The following is an 18,764-nucleotide window of genomic DNA, read 5'->3' as shown; positions in this document are numbered from 1 at the left end:
ATTTTCAATATCCGCCTCAGTTTCAACATTCGGAATACCCCTTCTGGTCTTTCAAACATATTGAATCATTTTGAAGATGAATTTCTTCAAAGTTCGACGTTTGCCCTTACCCCACCGTCTAAGTTGACAGGAGGGAATATTGTTTTTAACACTTTAACGGTATACTAAAAATTTCTCATAAAACTTTTGCGTCCGGTTGAATATCAGTTCTAAAGTCGCGCTTTTCAAAAACGAAGCGGATCAAAAGTCTCTTTTATGCAGCCATGTAACATAAAAACACTTTTCATGTTAAGTACGTACTTGAATTGGTATGTAAGCAAAAAGTACGATGGTTTTTTAAGAATTATTAAAAATAAAAAGCTCCCATTTTCATTTCTAAATTCGTTTCAGTATTTGGGCCGAAGAAAAAATTATTAGAAGAAAACATAATTTTTAATATTTTTTAACAGAAAAAGTTGAACGTTTGAACATGTTCTAATGTTCCTCGAATGAAAAGTCGAATGCTACCTACATTAACACGAACTAAATATAGAAGTATTTTTGGAAATCTTTCAATTGGTTTTGATTTGATTGATAAAATACCAATCCGTGTCACATCTAGGCGTTATTTATTACCACGTGCAATTAAGCACACATCTAGGTTGCATATCGCCCCCATGTGCATAAGAAACATAGGTACTTGGTTGAGAAACAGACGCCTGATTGTTAAATTTTTCCAGCGATCAATGAACAGTATGCTTCGGTTACTATCCACTTGCGACGACGTTTGCTTGACCATAGAGACGAAAAACAAACCCCTCAAAGAAAAGAAAATCTCTAAAAATGGATACCATGACTTTTCAATTTCAGATTTTGGCAAACAAAAAAATTATTTGTATTATTCAATCGGCCAAGTGTCAAATTGGGTCACATCTAGGCGTCATTCATAACCATGTGCTGTACAAATGAGCAAGGAATCAAGTGGAAAAAAATCACATCAAGGCTTCATATCGCCACCCCTTGCATTGAAAATATGCTTGGTTGAGAAATACGCGTCAAAATATTCCCACTGATCAGTATGCTATGCCTGGGTTACCATCCTTTTGCGACGTTGGCTCGACGCCTCGACCTTGGAGACGACAAACAAACCGCCCAAAGGAAGAAAAAATCTCGAGAAAATGGATGTCATGACTTTAATTTGTTTCGAAAAACTACAAATTTTGTATGGAAGCCTCCCCTCACTTAAGTCGGATGGAGTTTTGACTATTACAGAAACCATCCCCGGCCTCAAAAACCCTTATATGCCAATTTTGACGATGATCGGTTCAGTAGTTTCCGAGTCTATAGGGAACAGACAGACAGACAAACATTCATTTTTATATATATATAATACTAGCTGATCCGGTGTACTTTGCTACCCCTTTCAAAATCGAATAATATTTTCAGATTTTTTTCAAATTGTTATTGTTTTGTTGGCATCATTTTAAGTCAAACTATAACATAATTCATAAGCAATCGCTAAAAAATGAGAGCTGCAGCAGAAGTTTCGGATTGCAACACAAATATAACTTAAACTAATATTCTGAATCTATAAATTTGGGTTAAAGATCTGATAATTTTCATCTGTTTCTTTAAGCATCGCCCTAAAAAAGGAGGATCACAAATTAATCGAACGCAAACAATCTAACTTATAAAATATGTTTGTTTTTGCTTGATATGTTGTGGATTTATGCTAAAAAACTGATAAGAGAGCCCCCCCCCCCCCCTTGCCCCTCCCTTCACCCCCTGTTGAATGGAGGTCGTGATCTTTATAATACCAATTTTTTTTCGTTCCCAAAAATCCTATTATATCAAATATAGTTTCATTGGTTGATCAGTTTTAAAGCTTTACAACAAAATTTCTATGGAACCCCCTACTTTCTTCGCCTCTTTACACTGTAAAGCGTAAGGGTCTATAACAATCGTAGAAACATATCTCGTATTTATTCCATTTGTTGGCTTCGTTAGCATAAATTGAGAACTTATGCTAACAAAATTGTATTGGGCTCACCTCCCTCCTCCTATGTACCTACTCACGGAAAGGAGGATGGTGTGTCAGATAATCATAGAATCATACCTAAATGATTTTTCATGTTCAGTTTTGTCCATTTCAAGGATTTTGTAAAAAAAAAAAGAAAGTTAAATATAAACTTTCCTCTTTCCTTACTTTATTCACAATTCTATCATCCCACTGCAAGAAAGAAATTTTTTGACATAAAAAAAATTCTCGTATTGAAATACCATCACATGCCAAATTTGGATTTATTTGCTTTGTAAATTCTCGAGTTATGCATAAACTTGAAAGGAAGTAGCATCCCCCTTCCGTTCTCCCCATTGAATGAAGGGGTGAGAACTTAATATTCAAAAAAAGTGGTTTTTGTACTCAAATTCTTCTTGATACCTAATTTTATTTCATTTGCTCTATTAATTCTCGAGTTATGTAAACAAAAAATTGTATGGAAGCCCCCTTTCCCCCATTAAATCTTTCCGCTGAGAAAAGGTGGGGCTTTAATTTCAATTCAAACATTTCTCGTATCCAAATACCCTCACATGCCAAATATGGTTCAATTTGCTCGATCAGCTCTCCAGTTATACTGAAATTTGTAAGGGAGACCTCTTTGCCCCCTTTTCATCCATCTTTAGAAGGAGTAAGGGATACCAAATATTCATAGAAGCATTTCTCGTACCCAAATATCGTTCCATGCCAAATTTGGTTCCATTTGCTGTTGTAGTTCTTGAGTTATGCAATAAATATTGTATGAAACTTCCTTCCCTCTTTCCTTTCTCCCCGCTGGAAGAAGTAAGGGGTCTCAAACAATCATTAGAACATGTCACGTTCCCAAATATCCGCCCATGCCAAATTTAATTCTATTTGCATGATTAGTTTTTGAGTTATGTAAAAAATTAAAAATAGGGCCCCTCCCTCTTTATACCATCCTACTGGAAAGAGGTAGGGGTCTCAAATAATCATAGAAATATTTTCGTATCCAAATACCTTCCCATGCCAAATTTTGTTCCATTTGCTTTATAAGTTTTTAAGTTACGTAAAAAAATATGAAAGAGGCCCCTCCCCCTTTCAACTACAAAGAGGGAGGGGTCTCAAATAATCATTGAAACATTTTTCGTATCAAAATACCTTCCCATGCCAAATTTGGTTCCAATATCTTGATTAGTTTTCGAGTTATATGAAAAATTGTAATTGCCCCCCTCCCCCCTTCCTATCACCCCACTGAGAGGAGGGAGGGGTACCCATATTCATTGAAATATTCCCCGTTCTCAAATACCACCCCATACCAAATTTCATACCATTTGCTTGATTATTTCTCGAGTTATGCAAAAAATTGTCTTTTGTTTGGGAGGCCCCTCCCTCCCTTATTGAGAGAGGGAGGGGTCTCAAACCATAATAGGAACCTTCCCCGGCCTCCAATACCCCCACCTGCCAAGTTTCACGAAAATCGGTTCAGTAGTTTTCGAGTCTATAGGGAACAGACAGACAGACAGACAGAAATTCATTTTTATATATATAATTTTTTTTCTTTTTTTAATTTAATTTTAAATTGCGGTTGCATCTCCTCCAGAGCCCATTAGTTCGGAAAGTCACCGGCTGATGGATGACGACGGCGAGACGGGCAAAGATCCACCTTTACGGGAGGATATTTCCGAGGAAATTCTTTCCGAGGAAATTGTTTCCAAAGAAACATTACAAGACCACCCGATGTACCTCACGGACACGGAAGATGACCCTTCTCCTCTCCCAAAGACCCTTTTCCCACAAATGCCTTTTGTGTTCGGAAACTCCACGTCAGCATCAACCCCTCAAGCAAACTCCCCCGTTGAAAAAGATAATGAGTTGCCTCAAACTGCCCCTCGCCGTCGGGTTTACCAACCTGAATCGATGGGACCTTGGGTAGTTTACATCCGGTCCAAAAATAATGGAAATCGCCCAATGTGATTTCAATCGCCCGGGACCTTGATCGTTCTAACCCTTCCGTAATCAGCTACCAGCCGATAAGACCGCACAAGATGCGCATTGTTGTTGGTAGCCTGAAGGAAGCAAATGCCATTGCTTGTGACCCGAAGTTTACGATCGAATACCGCGTATACGTTCCCGCTCGTGACGTGGAAATCGACGGAGTGGTAACCGAAGAGGGTTTGACCGTCGATGACCTAATGGAATCCGGGGTTGGCCGATTCAAAGATCCTGCTCTTCCTACGGTCAAGGTGCTGGACGCGCGTCAGTTGAAATCAGCATCAGGCGAGGGGGAAGAACGAACATTTTCCCTGTCGAATTCCTATCGTGTTACCTTTTCCGGCACTGCACTTCCTGATTACGTTGCGATCGGGAAGGTTCGTCTACCTGTGAGACTTTATGTGCCTTCGGTCATGTTCTGCCAGAATTGCAAGCAGTTGGATCATACGGCCGCCTACTGTTGCAATCAGGCACGCTGCTCTAAGTGCGGGGAGAAGCATGCGGAAGCTTCGTGTGAAATACAAGCATTAAGCAAGTGTTTGTATTGCACAGGCGAGGAATCTCATGCTCTCTCGGCGTGTCCGAAGTACATATCGCGCCGGGAAAAAATCAAGACTTCTTTAAAAACCCGCTCTAAGAAATCATATAGAGACATGCTGATGAAGTCTTTGCCAATCGTCTCAGAGAACCAGTTTGGCCTTCTAAGTGAGTATGAATCCGAAGGGGAGGATCCATGTGAAGGAACATCAGCTGGGCCATTTGTTAAAAAAAATGTTTCACAGGCTCCAAAAAGGAAACGCACAACTAACACACAACCCCGATCAGCTGCCAGCAAAGTTAATAAAACAAAAAAATCCTTAAAGTGGAAATAGTTATTCTACCCCTCCTATTCAGAGACCTCCGGGTTTTAATCCGTCCCCGAAGGACTTCCCTCCACTTTCTGGTTAGTCAAAACCCCAGACTTCCCTTCAGAATTCAGGACCATCAGTAGCTAACAGGAATGCAACAATTCCCAGAGAAACTGCATCTGATCCATCGTCGAACAGTTTGCCCAGCTTTTCATCTGATGGTAAGATGAAATTTTCGGAAATTGCAGCGTTTATCTTGGACTTTTTCAGTGTACCAGCAGGTTGGAGGACTATGATTAATATGTTTGTACCTCTTTTGAGAGAAGTCTTGAAAAAGAAAGCTTGTACTATGACCCTCATCGCAGAAGCAATTTCTTTTGATGTTTAACTCGTCCACTGAGGTAAGAGAAATTGTTTCTGTATTGCAATGGAACTGCAGAAGTATTTTACCAAAATTAGACTCCTTTAAAGTATTGGTACACAATTTGAATTGTGATGTGTTCGCCTTATGCGAAACTTGGCTCTCTCCAAACACTGATTTCAACTTCCATAGCCACAATATTATTCGCCTGGATCGAGATGGGCAAAGAGGAGGTGGCGTTCTTTTGGGGATCAAGAAATGCCACTCTTTCTATCGTATTCCACTACAACCATCTCCAGGTATTGAAGTCGTCAGTTGCCAAGCTAGAATTAAAGGCCAAGACCTTTGCCTAGCCTCGGTATATATTCCGCCAAATTCAAGCGTGGGCCGGAACCAATTGGCGAATATTCTTACACTCAGAAAAATACTATTATACATGCCATAAGATTCTCTTATGAAGTGGCGCCATAAGAAAAATCAATGAAATTCATAAAATTATCTTATGACGCGAATGAACTCTGCAGAGGAACACCTGCTTCAATGAGAGGTTGTGGCTTTTCATAAGAGGATCTTATAAAAACAGGAAATGTCACGTTCGATGAGAATAATTCAAAACAATTGATGTTAAAAATTTATTTTATTGTTGGGCTAATTTGTTTGGAATTACATACATTGTTGGTCACCATCAGCAGCACATCAATACCCGGTTCCCAAAAATTTTTTCGGCCTCATACGGTATTTTGACCTTGGATTTTTTCCTGGTCAACGTGCTGAAAAGTAAACGAAAAACAAATTAGAGTTTACCTTTGCAAATATGTTTAACGATTACAAAAATAAACTTCAAATCAAACTTACCATTTAAAAGAATAAAACTAATTATTCCACAACTTCGTTTGACGACTGAAAAATGACTGATGGAATGAATGTGTTCATAATTTTTCCACAATGCCGTTTCTTCTATTTTTCATAAGAACTTTGTATGAAAATTGAAAGAATTTCATAAGACTCTAATGAAAACTTAGTTTGGACGCAAAAAAGGGGTTCATAAGACGCATCTTATGAAAATTATAATAAGATTTTGCCTGAGTGTGCACTTCTCCCAGAACCCCGGTTAGTTCTGGGAGATTTCAACTCCCATGGCGTGGGCTGGGGTAGCTCACGTGATGATGATCGTGCTAACATTATTTATGAGCTGTGCGACGACTTCAATATGACTGTCTTAAACAACGGGGAAGTGACTCGAATTAATGGATCCCAATCACAGCATAGTATTTTAGACCTTTCTTTAGCTTCTTCCTCTCTGAGCTTGGATTGTACGTGGAGGGTAATCCAAGACCCTCAGGGAAGCGATCATTTGCCTATCAATATTTCTATCACCAGTGGTCGTAGTCCACCCGAAGAGATCAATATTCCTTATGACCTCACAAAGAATATAGATTGGAAAAAGTATGCATCAGGTGTCATTGAAACCATCAACTCAACGGAAGAACTGCCTCCGGAGGCAGAGTACAGCTTTATGTCCGGGACAATTGTGGACTGTGCAATCGAGGCACGGAATGACAATTCGACGATACAGAAACGGCCTCCCACTCCATGGTGGGATGGAGACTGCTCACGCGCGCGAGGTGAAAAATGCAAGGCGTTTATTGAGTTTCGCAGAACTGGATTGCCAGAGAAGTTCCAACGTTACTTGTCCTTGGAACGCAAGTTCAAGAACTTGATCAGGGGCAAGAAGCGTGGGTACTGGCGGCGATTCGTAGATGGGTTATCTCGAGAAACGTCACTGCACACGCTTTGGAGAACAGCTCGAAACATGCGAAATCATACACCTTCGAACGAAAGTGAGGAAAGCTCGAGTCGTTGGCTGACACAGTTCGCGAAAAAGGTCTGTCCAGACGCAGTACCAGCTCAGAAAAACTATCGGGATACAGAGAATAGTTTCGAAACGGAGGATCAATTCTCGATGGTCGAACTTTCACTTGCGCTCTGGTCATGTAACAATTCAGCTCCCGGACTGGACAGAATCAAATTCAACTTGTTGAAGAATCTGCCAGATACCGCTAAGAAACGCTTGTTGAATTTATTCAATAAGTGTTTAGAGATGAACATTGTGCCGCATGAATGGAGACAGATGAAAGTTATCGCCATCCAAAAACCGGGAAAACCAGTTTCTGATTACAATTCGTATAGGCCGATCGCAATGCTCTCGTGTCTCCGGAAATTGCTCGAAAAAATGATTCTCTTTCGGCTGGATAAATGGGTTGAATCAAACAATTTCTTGTCAAGTACACAATTTGGATTCCGTAGAGGAAAGGGTACGAACGACTGTCTAGCATTACTTTCATCAGACATTCAATTGGCGTTTGCCCAAAAAGAGCAGATGGGGGCAGTATTTCTGGACATCAAAGGGGCATTCGATTCGGTGTCCATAGAAGTGCTATCTAGTAATCTTAACTCTTGCTGACTTTTACCAATATTGAATAATTTTCTTTATAACCTGTTGTCTGAAAAAATCATGCTTGTATGGAACAAAATTGCACGCTAAGACAGCTTGCGGATGACTGTGTTGTTCATATCACAGGTTAAAAAGGCACTCAAATTAAACCTCCGTTACAGGAAACTCTAAATAATTTATCACATTGGGCCAGGAATCTAGGAAAATTTGGAAAGGCTTATGAATATTAATCCGCTAGTAAAATATGTAAACAATTATCATACTTTTAGTCAATTAGAAATAAATCCTTCTTTATTAAATTCGGACACGAGTCACTTTTACCCGATCAGCAGTTCCTTGATAAGATTCGATCTGTCCATGATCGCTGACATCCGTGGAATACCAGATCACGTCCGACCCAACGTCATTCCTTCAATCTTTGCATCAAAAGTACGTGAAATTGATCCTACAAAAATGTTCTTTACTGATGGTTCTAGAATCGACGGCGCGACTGGTTTCGCAGTGTACAATGAGCGCTTTGAAGCTTCGTTCAAGCTTCGAGAGCCATGCTCCGTTTACGTTGCTGAATTAGCCGCAATTTATTGTAGCTTGGAACACATTCGCACACTGCCCGTAGACCACTATTTCATCTATTCGGATAGTCTCAGCTCCGTTGAGGCGATTCGATCGATGAAACTGATGAAGCGCTCTTCCCATTTTTTGCTGGAAATTTCAGGGATATTGGGCGCTTTGATCGAAAATTCGTACAGGATTACCTTAGCTTGGATCCCGTCTCATTGTCTTATTCAAGGCAATGAGAATGCGGACTCATTGGCTAAGGTGGGCGCGATACAAGGTGAAATTTTTGAGAGGATAATAACTTACAATGAATATTTTTCAATACCTCGCACTTTAGCGATTAACGCTTGGCAGTCTAGCTGGGATAATGGCACAAAGGGACGTTGGCTCCATACGATTATCCCTAAGGTTCCGACGAAGGCATGGTTTAAGCATTTTAACATGAGTCGCGATTTCATTCGCGTGGTTTCTCGGCTCATGTCAAATCACTGCCGGCTTGACGCGCATTTGTTTCGTATACAACTAGTTACAAGCAATGTTTGTGGGGATGGCTACCACGACATTGATCATGTTGTGTGGACGTGTGAACGGTTTGATCGATCGAGGGCTTGGCTACTGGATACCCTTAGGGCCCGAAGTAAACTACCTGGGGTTCCAATTCGAGACATCTTGAATATTTGTACCCTATATTTGTACCCTATATACAAATATCTTAAAATGTCTGACTTGGTCGTTTAGTCCTCTTCCTCTCTGTCTTTACTCTATCTAATGCTCTTTTCGTCTATTCATTAGAACAACCTCTCGTCCGACCGGTTCGATAACACCGGAATGAAGGCTGGCCAGGAACACAATACCTGCGGTAGCTTACGAAACCACGCTACAGGAAGCCACCACCGACCAAAGACGGAAATCTGTTCTCGAGAGTGACCCAACACAATCCTCTTTTCCTCCCTCTTAGTTAATTAATTAACAGTTGAGTAGCCGCGACGATTACGGCCCCCCTCTTACTAACACCACATAAAAGTGAAAGTGAATACTCGGCAAAAAAAACTTTATAAGTTAAATGCCTTAATAAAGCTACTTGTAAATAAAAAAAAAAAAGCATTCGTCGCGGGACATGTGACAGCTTGCACCCGAATCGAGAACCCACTCGACTTCGTATTGATTGCTGGACACCTTCGCACCAGAAACAAGTTCAAACTCCTTGTTGAATGAAGTTTTCGCAACCTGCGCCTCGTCCGCTCGACTCGCTTCGGGACAAGCACGCTTCTTATGCCCGACCTTTCCACAATTGTAGCATTTTCAACAATGGTGGAAATCGAGGCAAAAATTTACTGTGTACCTACTCAAAAGTTAAACATTTGTATTGAATGTGACCTTATTGAGAAACACGTCTTTACGTTTTCGATTACCGTTTATTACAGGACAACTTATGATACTAGGCTGGTTGCTTTTATACCCTAGTCGTTGTTATTAAGTATTGCCATAGCAACCACAACGTCTAGGATACTTATATACTGCTTACATAGCAACTTGAGTTGCTATGCTCCTTATATACAAATAGCTGTAAATCGCTGACTGCTATGATTTCCCTCTCAGATATTCGAATCTATTAATCTTAAAGCTACAGCCAACAATTTTAACTTCACTGGATAAACCGCCTGCATCTGGATGACTGTCGGATTACAGTCGCTCCCCCTCTGAGCACTTCATGTGCTCCGTCTGGCTGGACATCCAATTTTGAAACGACGTTTCTTTGATCGTTCAACAACTGTCCAAGTCTGATGATCCTGCAACGTCATTTGCTCGCCCTGGATCGCTTGTCGCCTTTCAACCTCGGTTGGATGACCATCGACATCGGTACAACGTTCAGGAACCTGTTTGGGATTAACAGCAGCAAAAAGAGCTCTATGTGGAAGAAAATCAGAAAACCAACCTGGTCCCCTGCACTCCCGATCACTAGACCTGGGAACTAACACGTTAGATTCGTTCCTACCTTTTTGTGGTGGAAGTGCGGCTGCGCCTTCCTCGTTGTTGTGGTCTTCTTCTTCATCTTCTCCAGCAGTACTACTACATCCGGATTCTCGACCATCTTCTTCAGTTTCTTCTTTTACGCTCTCATGTTCCTCCTCTCGCTCGGGAAATGGTGGTATTATCTCCGGAATAACCATTCTCTCGTCCGCACTTGGGGCCTTACGTAAACGACTCATCCTCCAATAGAAGAAGTTGCCTTTCGCTTTAGAAACACCGATTGTGCCGCCGTCCTTCCTCAGAATTGCACGGTCAAGTTTGAACTCCACGTGCACACCCGCTTTTAGTAGTCTCGCTAACGACAGCACATTGTACTTGAGCTGCTTGATGCACAGTACATTGCCGAACGACAACTTGTACTGATTCCGCCCAACGCCTTTCACGGTACCTTCCTTCGTTGCTATCAGCACCTCACCAAACTTTGCGCTGTCAAAGTGAAGTGGCTCACGCACGTTGCGAATTTCGTTAAACAAGCATTCGTCGCGGGACATGTGACAGCTTGCACCCGAATCGAGAACCCACTCGACTTCGTATTGATTGCTGGACACCTTCGCACCAGAAACAAGTTCAAACTCCTTGTTGAATGAAGTTGTGCAACCTGCGCCTCGTCCGCTCGACTCGCTTCGGGACAAGCACGCTTCTTATGCCCGACCTTTCCACAATTGTAGCATTTTCCGTCAAAATTCGCTGCCTTTCTACGCCCTTTTCCAGATTTGGCCTCAAACGCCACCTCATCCGAACCTTTGAAAACACCCGATCCGAATTCTCTTCCAGAACGCTTCCTCTCCTCTGCTAAAAGGCGTGCTTTTACGGTATCAAGCCTTATTTGTTGGTCGTCCAAAATTTTCCATCGCCGTGGTTACGACGTCGTAGCTGGGTGGCAACGATATGAATAGCTGACTCACCATATCAAGCTCAGTCACCGTGGCACCAGCATCCTTCAGCTGTCTTACCAGCTCATCGAACCGACGAAAAGCTCCTTATATACCATTATATACCATATACCATATATATAGCTGTAAATCGCTGACTGCTATGATTTCCAACAGACCTTGTAGTGAAAATAATTATTGCAATGTTCTCATGATTATTCCAAATTTTTTACTTTATAAAATGAATAGTAAATTATCTAACCAATAGAATTTGAACTTGATTTTTCCAATATTGCAACATTTGACAGATTTTTTTTCACTTATTCAAAACATTTTCGAAATGTCATTATGACATGAAAATAAAACATTAATAACGATAACACTTTCATCGGGAAACATAAATACACACTGTTTAAACTATGACAGTTTCGAAAACGCACAATCCGAAATACCTAGCTAGGGTACTACGGTTGCATGATGTTGCAAATTTGCAATAATTATCATAAAGCCATTATATTAGAGCAGGGGTGAGCAACCTTTTGAACCAACGGGCCAATTTAAATTTTAAATCTTTTCGGCGGGCCGCACTCAAAACAATCTTTTTTTTTGATAACTAACAGAGCTTTATTTTACTTTTTTTTTAATTTTTGGCGAAAACTAATGGCGAAAAATAAAGGTAAAATCAATTCACGTGTTTAAAACCAAAAATTCAACACAACTTTTTAAATACTCGATATTGAAGAGTACATAACTAAATCTTTGTCAGTTTTTGATTCTCTCAATTTTTTAATAGTACTTCTTGACTAACATTCGTTATTACAACGTTCTTGTTAAAACCGATAGTACTATTCGTCATCTTCTGGAGCTTACCACAGTGATAACTAAGAGTGTGAAAAAATATATATTCAAAGAAATTACCGTCTCTTAGCGTTGGACGTTGAATCGCTAATTGACTTCCTGTGTTTTTTTTCCCTCAATTATAACTTGTCTCAAAGCATAGATTTTATTCCAACAAACTTCCTTAAACCCCGTTTTTTCAATTAAAGTTCATTGCATTGATGTTGAGAAAGTTTGTCGAAATCACAGAAAAATGTTTAATTTCACATATTTTTAAACAACTATCTTCAAAACTACAATCTTGATTCTAGAATTTTTATACAGTTTTTTTTAAATTTTTTATCTTACTAAGATATCATTGGGATAGCGTTTCTAAAGCTGTATTATGACTTTGGTAATGTGAAATGCGAATTATAGGTCAAATAACTCAATGTTTTTTTTATAAATTTTCTATCAAATTTCTGAAAAAAATCACCACAGATCATCATCAAAGATCTTTTCGATCGAATATCAAAATTTCAGATATCTCTTGTTTTTATCAAGAACTAATAACTTCGATGCCGGCTGATTTAGGTTGATGAAAAATCTTAAATCGTGCATCCAAACTTATTATTAGGTAAACTTTCGTAATTTTTGTCAATATTTTCTAAATTTAAAAAATATTTCATAAGGTTTTTTTTTAATGTGAGTTACTTTTCTTAGAATACAACAATATTTTTTTAGAGACAAAAAATTGATCAATGTGAATTAAACTAGGCCAAAATCCTTTTTTTTTTTGTTTCGATTCCAATCGTGTTAACATTTTTGTGGCATTCGCGATCCGGTACAACTGTGTTCGATGTTTACTCTTGGGCTCGAACTCGCGGACCTGCTCAGGAAGCACTTGCCAACTGAGCTATATCACAAGGCCAGGCCAAAAATCTGAAAAATAAGGCTTGTTCAGCATGCCATATTTGTAGATTCAATCTGGTCTTGTTTGTACGTACCTTTATACACTAGAAGTTCTTTTTTTTAATTGAGCGTGATCTTGAAGTTAGATATTGCCATAAAAAAGTTGTCTATTTAGCATTGTGCGAAATTAAGAACAGTTTTAATTGTTACAAATTTGTTACTTCATGAAACGAAGGATTAAATATTCACAGGATTCTAACTAAGTATGCAAAATATTATTAATTTTGAATTTACATTGGTCAAAGAACATGTACTTAGGCTTCAAGCAAAAGTTAAGCTGTAAATTTATTATATTGGTTTGTTGTTTAACATTATTTAAATTGCAAATTATTCAGAAACAACGTTCCAAACTAAAATCTTAAATTTTAATCGAGGTTTCAAGCCTAGAAAATGAATCTGATTTGAGCTGCTAGTTTAATCTCTTAATTTTATTTATGAATATTTTGTGGTTGAAAAGAATTAACTTATTCTTTGCTTATGTAAGTATTTGCAAAAGGTTTTCTCTTAAATGAATGCATGAAAATCCATTGTTTATTTATTGTTAACTACATAAAAAATGCAACTTTTCGGACTTTATTTCGAAAGGGTTTAAAATAAATAAGGTACACCGGGGCAAGTGCAAACGGATTTCACCATAGTTCAACTTTCACATGTCCTAGAAAAATATGTTTAAAAAAATATCAATTATCGTTCGTTGCATCACTAAAATAGTGCTCAACAAATTCCCATTGAAAGTGAAAAATTAAAACAATGTTGGTATAAAAGCAACGGTATTTTGTGAAAAAAATCTAAACTTGGCAAGTGGAAACGAAATGCTTTTTCCAAAAAATTCATAGATGCCTCAGTGTAATTGGAATTGCGCCTCTAGCTATTCACGGAAAATAATAAAAAGGTAAAATCTACCGAGTTAGCAAAGGTGAACGCTCGTGAAAGCCAAAAAGGTAACTTCTACCTCTTCGAGGTGAAACTCACCTCACAGTGAGGTAAAATTTACCTGAATCGAGGTTTGAAAAAAGGTACAATTCACCGAGAAAAAAGGTGAATCCAAAAAGGGTAAATCTTACCTCGTAGCGAGGTGAAGTTCACCTGAATTGAGCTCGATAAAAAAGTATAATTCACCTAGAAAAAAAGGTAAATCCAAATAAGGTAAAACTTACCTCGTAGCGAGGTGTAATTGACCTGGATTGAGCCAAACAAAACGGTACAATTCTTCTAAAAAAAAGTAACTATTCGTCGAACCCGTTCATTGAGGTTAAGCTGTTTTGTCATTCTAGAAACAAGTTTTGCTTTGTGCCTAATATGTGAAAATCGGAATAGAATGATAAGTGTTCTTAAATATCATTTAGTTGTGCTGGTTCTCGTCATAATACTATTGATTTTGTTTCAGATCGGCCCATAGAGCTTTGAGGTGTATTCCACGTCATCCTCCAGCCGGAAAAGCCGAACCTGACCGGATTAGTCGAACGGAGGAGACCATGAATGTACGCAACGCAGGTGGATTCAGCGGCCATAGCGGCTCAGAAGAACGCGAAGCCGAATTACCAGTCCCTATTTATCTCCAATAAATATCATTTTTGAAAGAATTTTGTATTTTTTTAATTCTTATTAAAGAAAACAATCAAACCAACCAGCATTTACCTTTTAAATCAGCAAATGGGAAAACGGTATTATTTACTATTTTGCTAGGTGAATGCGAAAAAGGTAAAATTTACCTTTTTGCTAGGTAAATTGAAAAAAGGTAAATTTTACCTTTTTGCTAGGTGAATGAAAAAAAGGTAAAATTTACCTCGAAAGAGGGGTGGAAAAAATTCACCTCGCAAAAAGGTAAATTTTACCTTTTTTTTATTTTCCGTGTTACTTCTTCCAGCCATTCAATTGATGCGGGACAAAGGGTCTAGAACGTACCTTTGAAGCTTTCCATAAAATATGCTCTTGGCTCATTTTCAACTTTTATAAATTTTCTCCTACTAAGAATCTGCTTTATCTATCCGTCATTTAATTTCAATCTTTAATTCTTCTATCAAGAATTTTCGTCGTAAAAGTTCACCGCAATGTCATTAAACTAGCTATAATAAAGTTTTTATAATACGGAAACTTTATTGTCACCATGTGTGTGTGTCTATTTTTTTTTTTGTTTATACCCAAAAAACTTAAAAAAGCAAAAATCGTCGAGATCTAAGTACCTATTAATTATTTTAACATTGATTTTACACTACGAAAAAGGCATTGCGCAGAAAGAATGGTTCAATAACAACCTCTTTTTCAGAAGTATCTTACCTGTGCAGTTAATGATTTTCCCAGGCACAACTTGGTTACAACACTTAGTACAGAAAATTTGACCGCATAATCGACAATGATGCTTCCTTTTAAATGTAGAAAACTTAACTGAACATTCGTAACACTCGATTGAAGTTGAATCTGGCATCCACAGCTTTTGAAGTTCAGTGTTCTTGTATTTCTTATAGTTCTGGAAAAGAATAAAATGAAAAATTAATCAATTAATCGATCGTATATAGGGACCATTCAAATAAAACGTAACGTGGTAAAGGGGGGGTGAGGTGTTATGGTATGTGGATTTTGGATAAAAAATCTGAACAGAATGTTGTTGGAATTCGGTTTATCACAGTAGGCTGAAAAATAACCCATAGCCTCCAATAGCCACCCACGTAACCATAAGCACCATAAGCTATGAAAAGGCAAAGCTTTAGTGCTTATGGTTACTTGGGCACCTCGGAACCGCACTGGATCACCTCGATTTGTTGTTTTTCTTTCAACTGGCTGCGGCTGCTGTCTATAAACAAAGCGGCTGGAAAACCTTACTTTTACTAAAATCAAGCAAAATTAACTTTCTTATTATTGAAATTAAGTAAATTTTGCTTTTTGCTAACTCAACAGTTAAACAAATACTTTTGCTAACGGAAAGTAACAGCGAATTTTTGCTAAGTGGAGCCCCTAGTTTTGTGTGTATGAAAACATTACTTTATATCTGGTTCTGAAATTCAATTTTAAAATTGAGTCTGAAAATGGAATTTATGTTGTGGGCTGAAGATGATAATTCTATTTATGAAGTTTGAATTTTTAATTCTTTTCCATGACCTTTGTGAATTAATTTATGCACACTTTATTAGTTTGACTTCCTTTTTATTTTCAGCTTTCATTAACGAATACGAATTTCAAGATGAAATGTTTTGCTCCAAGCCCGGATTTGGTCGCGCAGAACATTTAGGTGGCATGAAATGCATGAAAATAAACTTAAGAAAACATTTCTTGGCTGTACTGCTTTATTCAAATGACAATCCCTTTCAAAGAAGCAAATCAACGGATTCTTAAAAATTTTCGATTTTACTTAAATTTTATTAATTTTTGGGTGGTAAAATATTTTTGCTCAAATTTTAGCAAACAATGCTTCCAGGTACTGAAAAATTAGCAAAAATTTAGTCCGGACGCTTTCAACAATTTTGCTAAAATTTTTGTTAAAAAAATGCTAAATTGATTGCTTGATTGATTGCTTAATTGAGCTGGTCAAATTTGAGCAAAATTTTGCTAAAATCCGGCCTCGAAAATTTTTTTGTGTACACACAAAACTTTCGGGGCTCCACTTAGCAAAATTTCACTGTTACTTTCCGTTAGCAAAAATATTTTTTTACCGTCGATTTAGCAAAAAGCTAAATTTACTTGTTTTTAGTAGTTTTAAAGTTTATCTTGCTTGATTTTAGTAAAACGAAGGTTGTTTAGCCGCTTTGTGTACAGACAGCAGCCGCCGCGTGTTGGGAGGAAAAAAACAAACTGACACGATTGAGCGCGGTTTCGAAAGTTCGATTCTGGTGTTTCTAAAGGTGGCTAAGTCAACTACGATATACTAGCCTAATCGACGCCGGAAGCTTACAGGTAGGGTCAATTATAAATTATACAGATTTTCCAACTTTTTAATTTTAACACTGTTTATTATTTTTCTACCAGGTTACAACTTCAAAAAGAAATCCTCAACAGTCTGGAAATGGAAAGGGCCGAGATTGAAAATTCAACGAGATCCATCCGACCCACAACTTAGTGCATTCGTTGGTAAGAATGGCATTGCATTTCGCTCGCCGGAAAGTGCGTCCCCAGGATATGAACTTCTGTTCTACGAAGTGTTTAAATTTTTGGGAAAAATGTAAACAATAAATTAAAAGTAAATGAAATTTGAGTATTGTATATTTAATAATCAAACATTCCCCCTAAATCTCCAGAAAAAACCCATAAATTTTGAAATTTCAGGTCCGGCAATCTTTTTCTCCGGTTTTTGCTAGAAACGGGAGCAAAAATTGCGGCGGCTAAATTTTTCTTTCGTTTGCTAAAATTTTAGTTCGAAAAAATTGCTAAATTGATTGCTAAGATTTTAGCTGGTCAAATTTGAGCAAAATTTTGCTAATTTTCGGCCTCGAAAGTTTTGTGTGTACACACAAAACTTTCGGGGCTCCACTTAGCAAAATTTCACTGTTACTTTCCGTTAGCAAAAATATTTTTTTACCGTCGATTTAGCAAAAAGTTAAATTTACTTGATTTTAGTAGTTTTAAAGTATATCTTGCTTGATTTTAGTAAAACGAAGGTTGTTTAGCCGCTTTGTGTACAGACAGCAGCCGCCGCGTGTTGGGAGGAAAAAAACAAACTGACACGATTGAGCGCGGTTCCGAAAGTTCGATTCTTGTGGTTCTAAAGGTGGCTAGTCAACTACGATATACTAGCCTAATCGACGCCGGAAGCGTACAGGTAGTGCCAAATATAAATTATACAGATTTTCCAACTTTTTAATTTCAAAACTGTTTATTATTTTTCTACCAGGTTACAACTTCAAAAAGAAATCCTCAACAGTCTGGAAATGGAAAGGGCCGAGATTGAAAATTCAACGAGCTCCATTCGACACACAACTTAGTGCATTCGTTGGTAAGAATGGCATTGCATTTCGCTCGCCGGAAAGTACGTCCCCAGGATCGGAACTTCTGTTCTACGAAGTGTTAAATTTTTTTGGAAAAATGTGAACAATAAATTGAAAGTGAATGAAATTTGAGTATTGTATTTAATAATCAAACATTCCCCCTAAATCTCCAGAGAAAAGCCCATAAATTTTGAAATTTCAGGTCCGGCGATCTTTTTCTCCGGTTTTTTGCTAGAAAAGGGAGCAAAAATTGCGGCGGCTAAATTTTTATCTCGTTTGCTAAAATTTTAGTTTGAAAAAATTGCTAAATTGATTGCTAAGATTTTAGCTGGTCAAATTTGAGCAAAATTTTGCTAATTTTCGGCCTCGAAAGTTTTGTGTGTACACACAAAATTTCTGAGCCTCCACTTAGCAAAAATAGTCGATTACTTTCGATTAGCATTTGGACTCGTTTTACTAACACGGTAGCAAAAAGCGAATTTTGCTTGGTTTAAGTAAAAACTAAGTTAGTTGGCCGCTTTCTTTTTTTGGCAGCAGCCGTTTTTGCCGCCGCTAAGAAAAAAGTCAGTGTTGTTCGGAAGTTTGGTACCGGCGGTACCTTTGGGGCTAAGTGAACAACGAAATGGTGGCCGAATCGACAACTCAATCATACAGGTAAGAACATAACATTCGGAAAATAGAAGATTTTCCGGTTGTAATATGTCTATTTTTTCGACCAGGTTGCTGCTGCCAGTGACGGTACTTCATCAACACGAATGTACGGAAAGGTTGTCAAGTCCTGGCCGAATGTAACTTCGATGGTTCCTGTAGGCCGTAGATGTAACCATCCGAAAATCGGCGACAAATAACCGTTCCCCGCTGGAAAGTTATCGAAATGTAAGTGATAAAAAAGTGTTAAGTGCAAATTCCGAAAAATAAACAATAAAATAAATGGCACATAATTTTTG

At 38.2% G+C, this 18,764-nt stretch overlaps 1 protein-coding gene across 12 annotated transcripts in view; it reads right to left on the bottom strand.

Moving 5' to 3' along the window:
* LOC129754241 (putative 1-phosphatidylinositol 3-phosphate 5-kinase) overlaps positions 1 to 18,764 on the bottom strand; it is a 303,435-nt gene that overhangs the window by 223,513 nt on the left and 61,158 nt on the right. For all 12 annotated transcript variants that reach the window (XR_008738989.1, XM_055750189.1, XM_055750183.1 and 9 more), the window contains exon 2: positions 15,179 to 15,368. Coding sequence is in view for 11 of the 12 variants with exons in the window: in XM_055750183.1 (XP_055606158.1) it covers positions 15,179 to 15,368 (190 nt within the window). In the remaining variant the exon portion in view is untranslated. The remainder of the gene's footprint in view (positions 1 to 15,178; positions 15,369 to 18,764) is intronic.

The sequence above is a fragment of the Uranotaenia lowii genome, chromosome 3 (genome assembly GCF_029784155.1).
Source record: "Uranotaenia lowii strain MFRU-FL chromosome 3, ASM2978415v1, whole genome shotgun sequence".
NCBI lineage: Eukaryota > Metazoa > Arthropoda > Insecta > Diptera > Culicidae > Uranotaenia > Uranotaenia lowii.
Note: the sequence above shows the minus strand (reverse complement) of the source record. Positions and strands in the feature narration are given on the sequence as shown.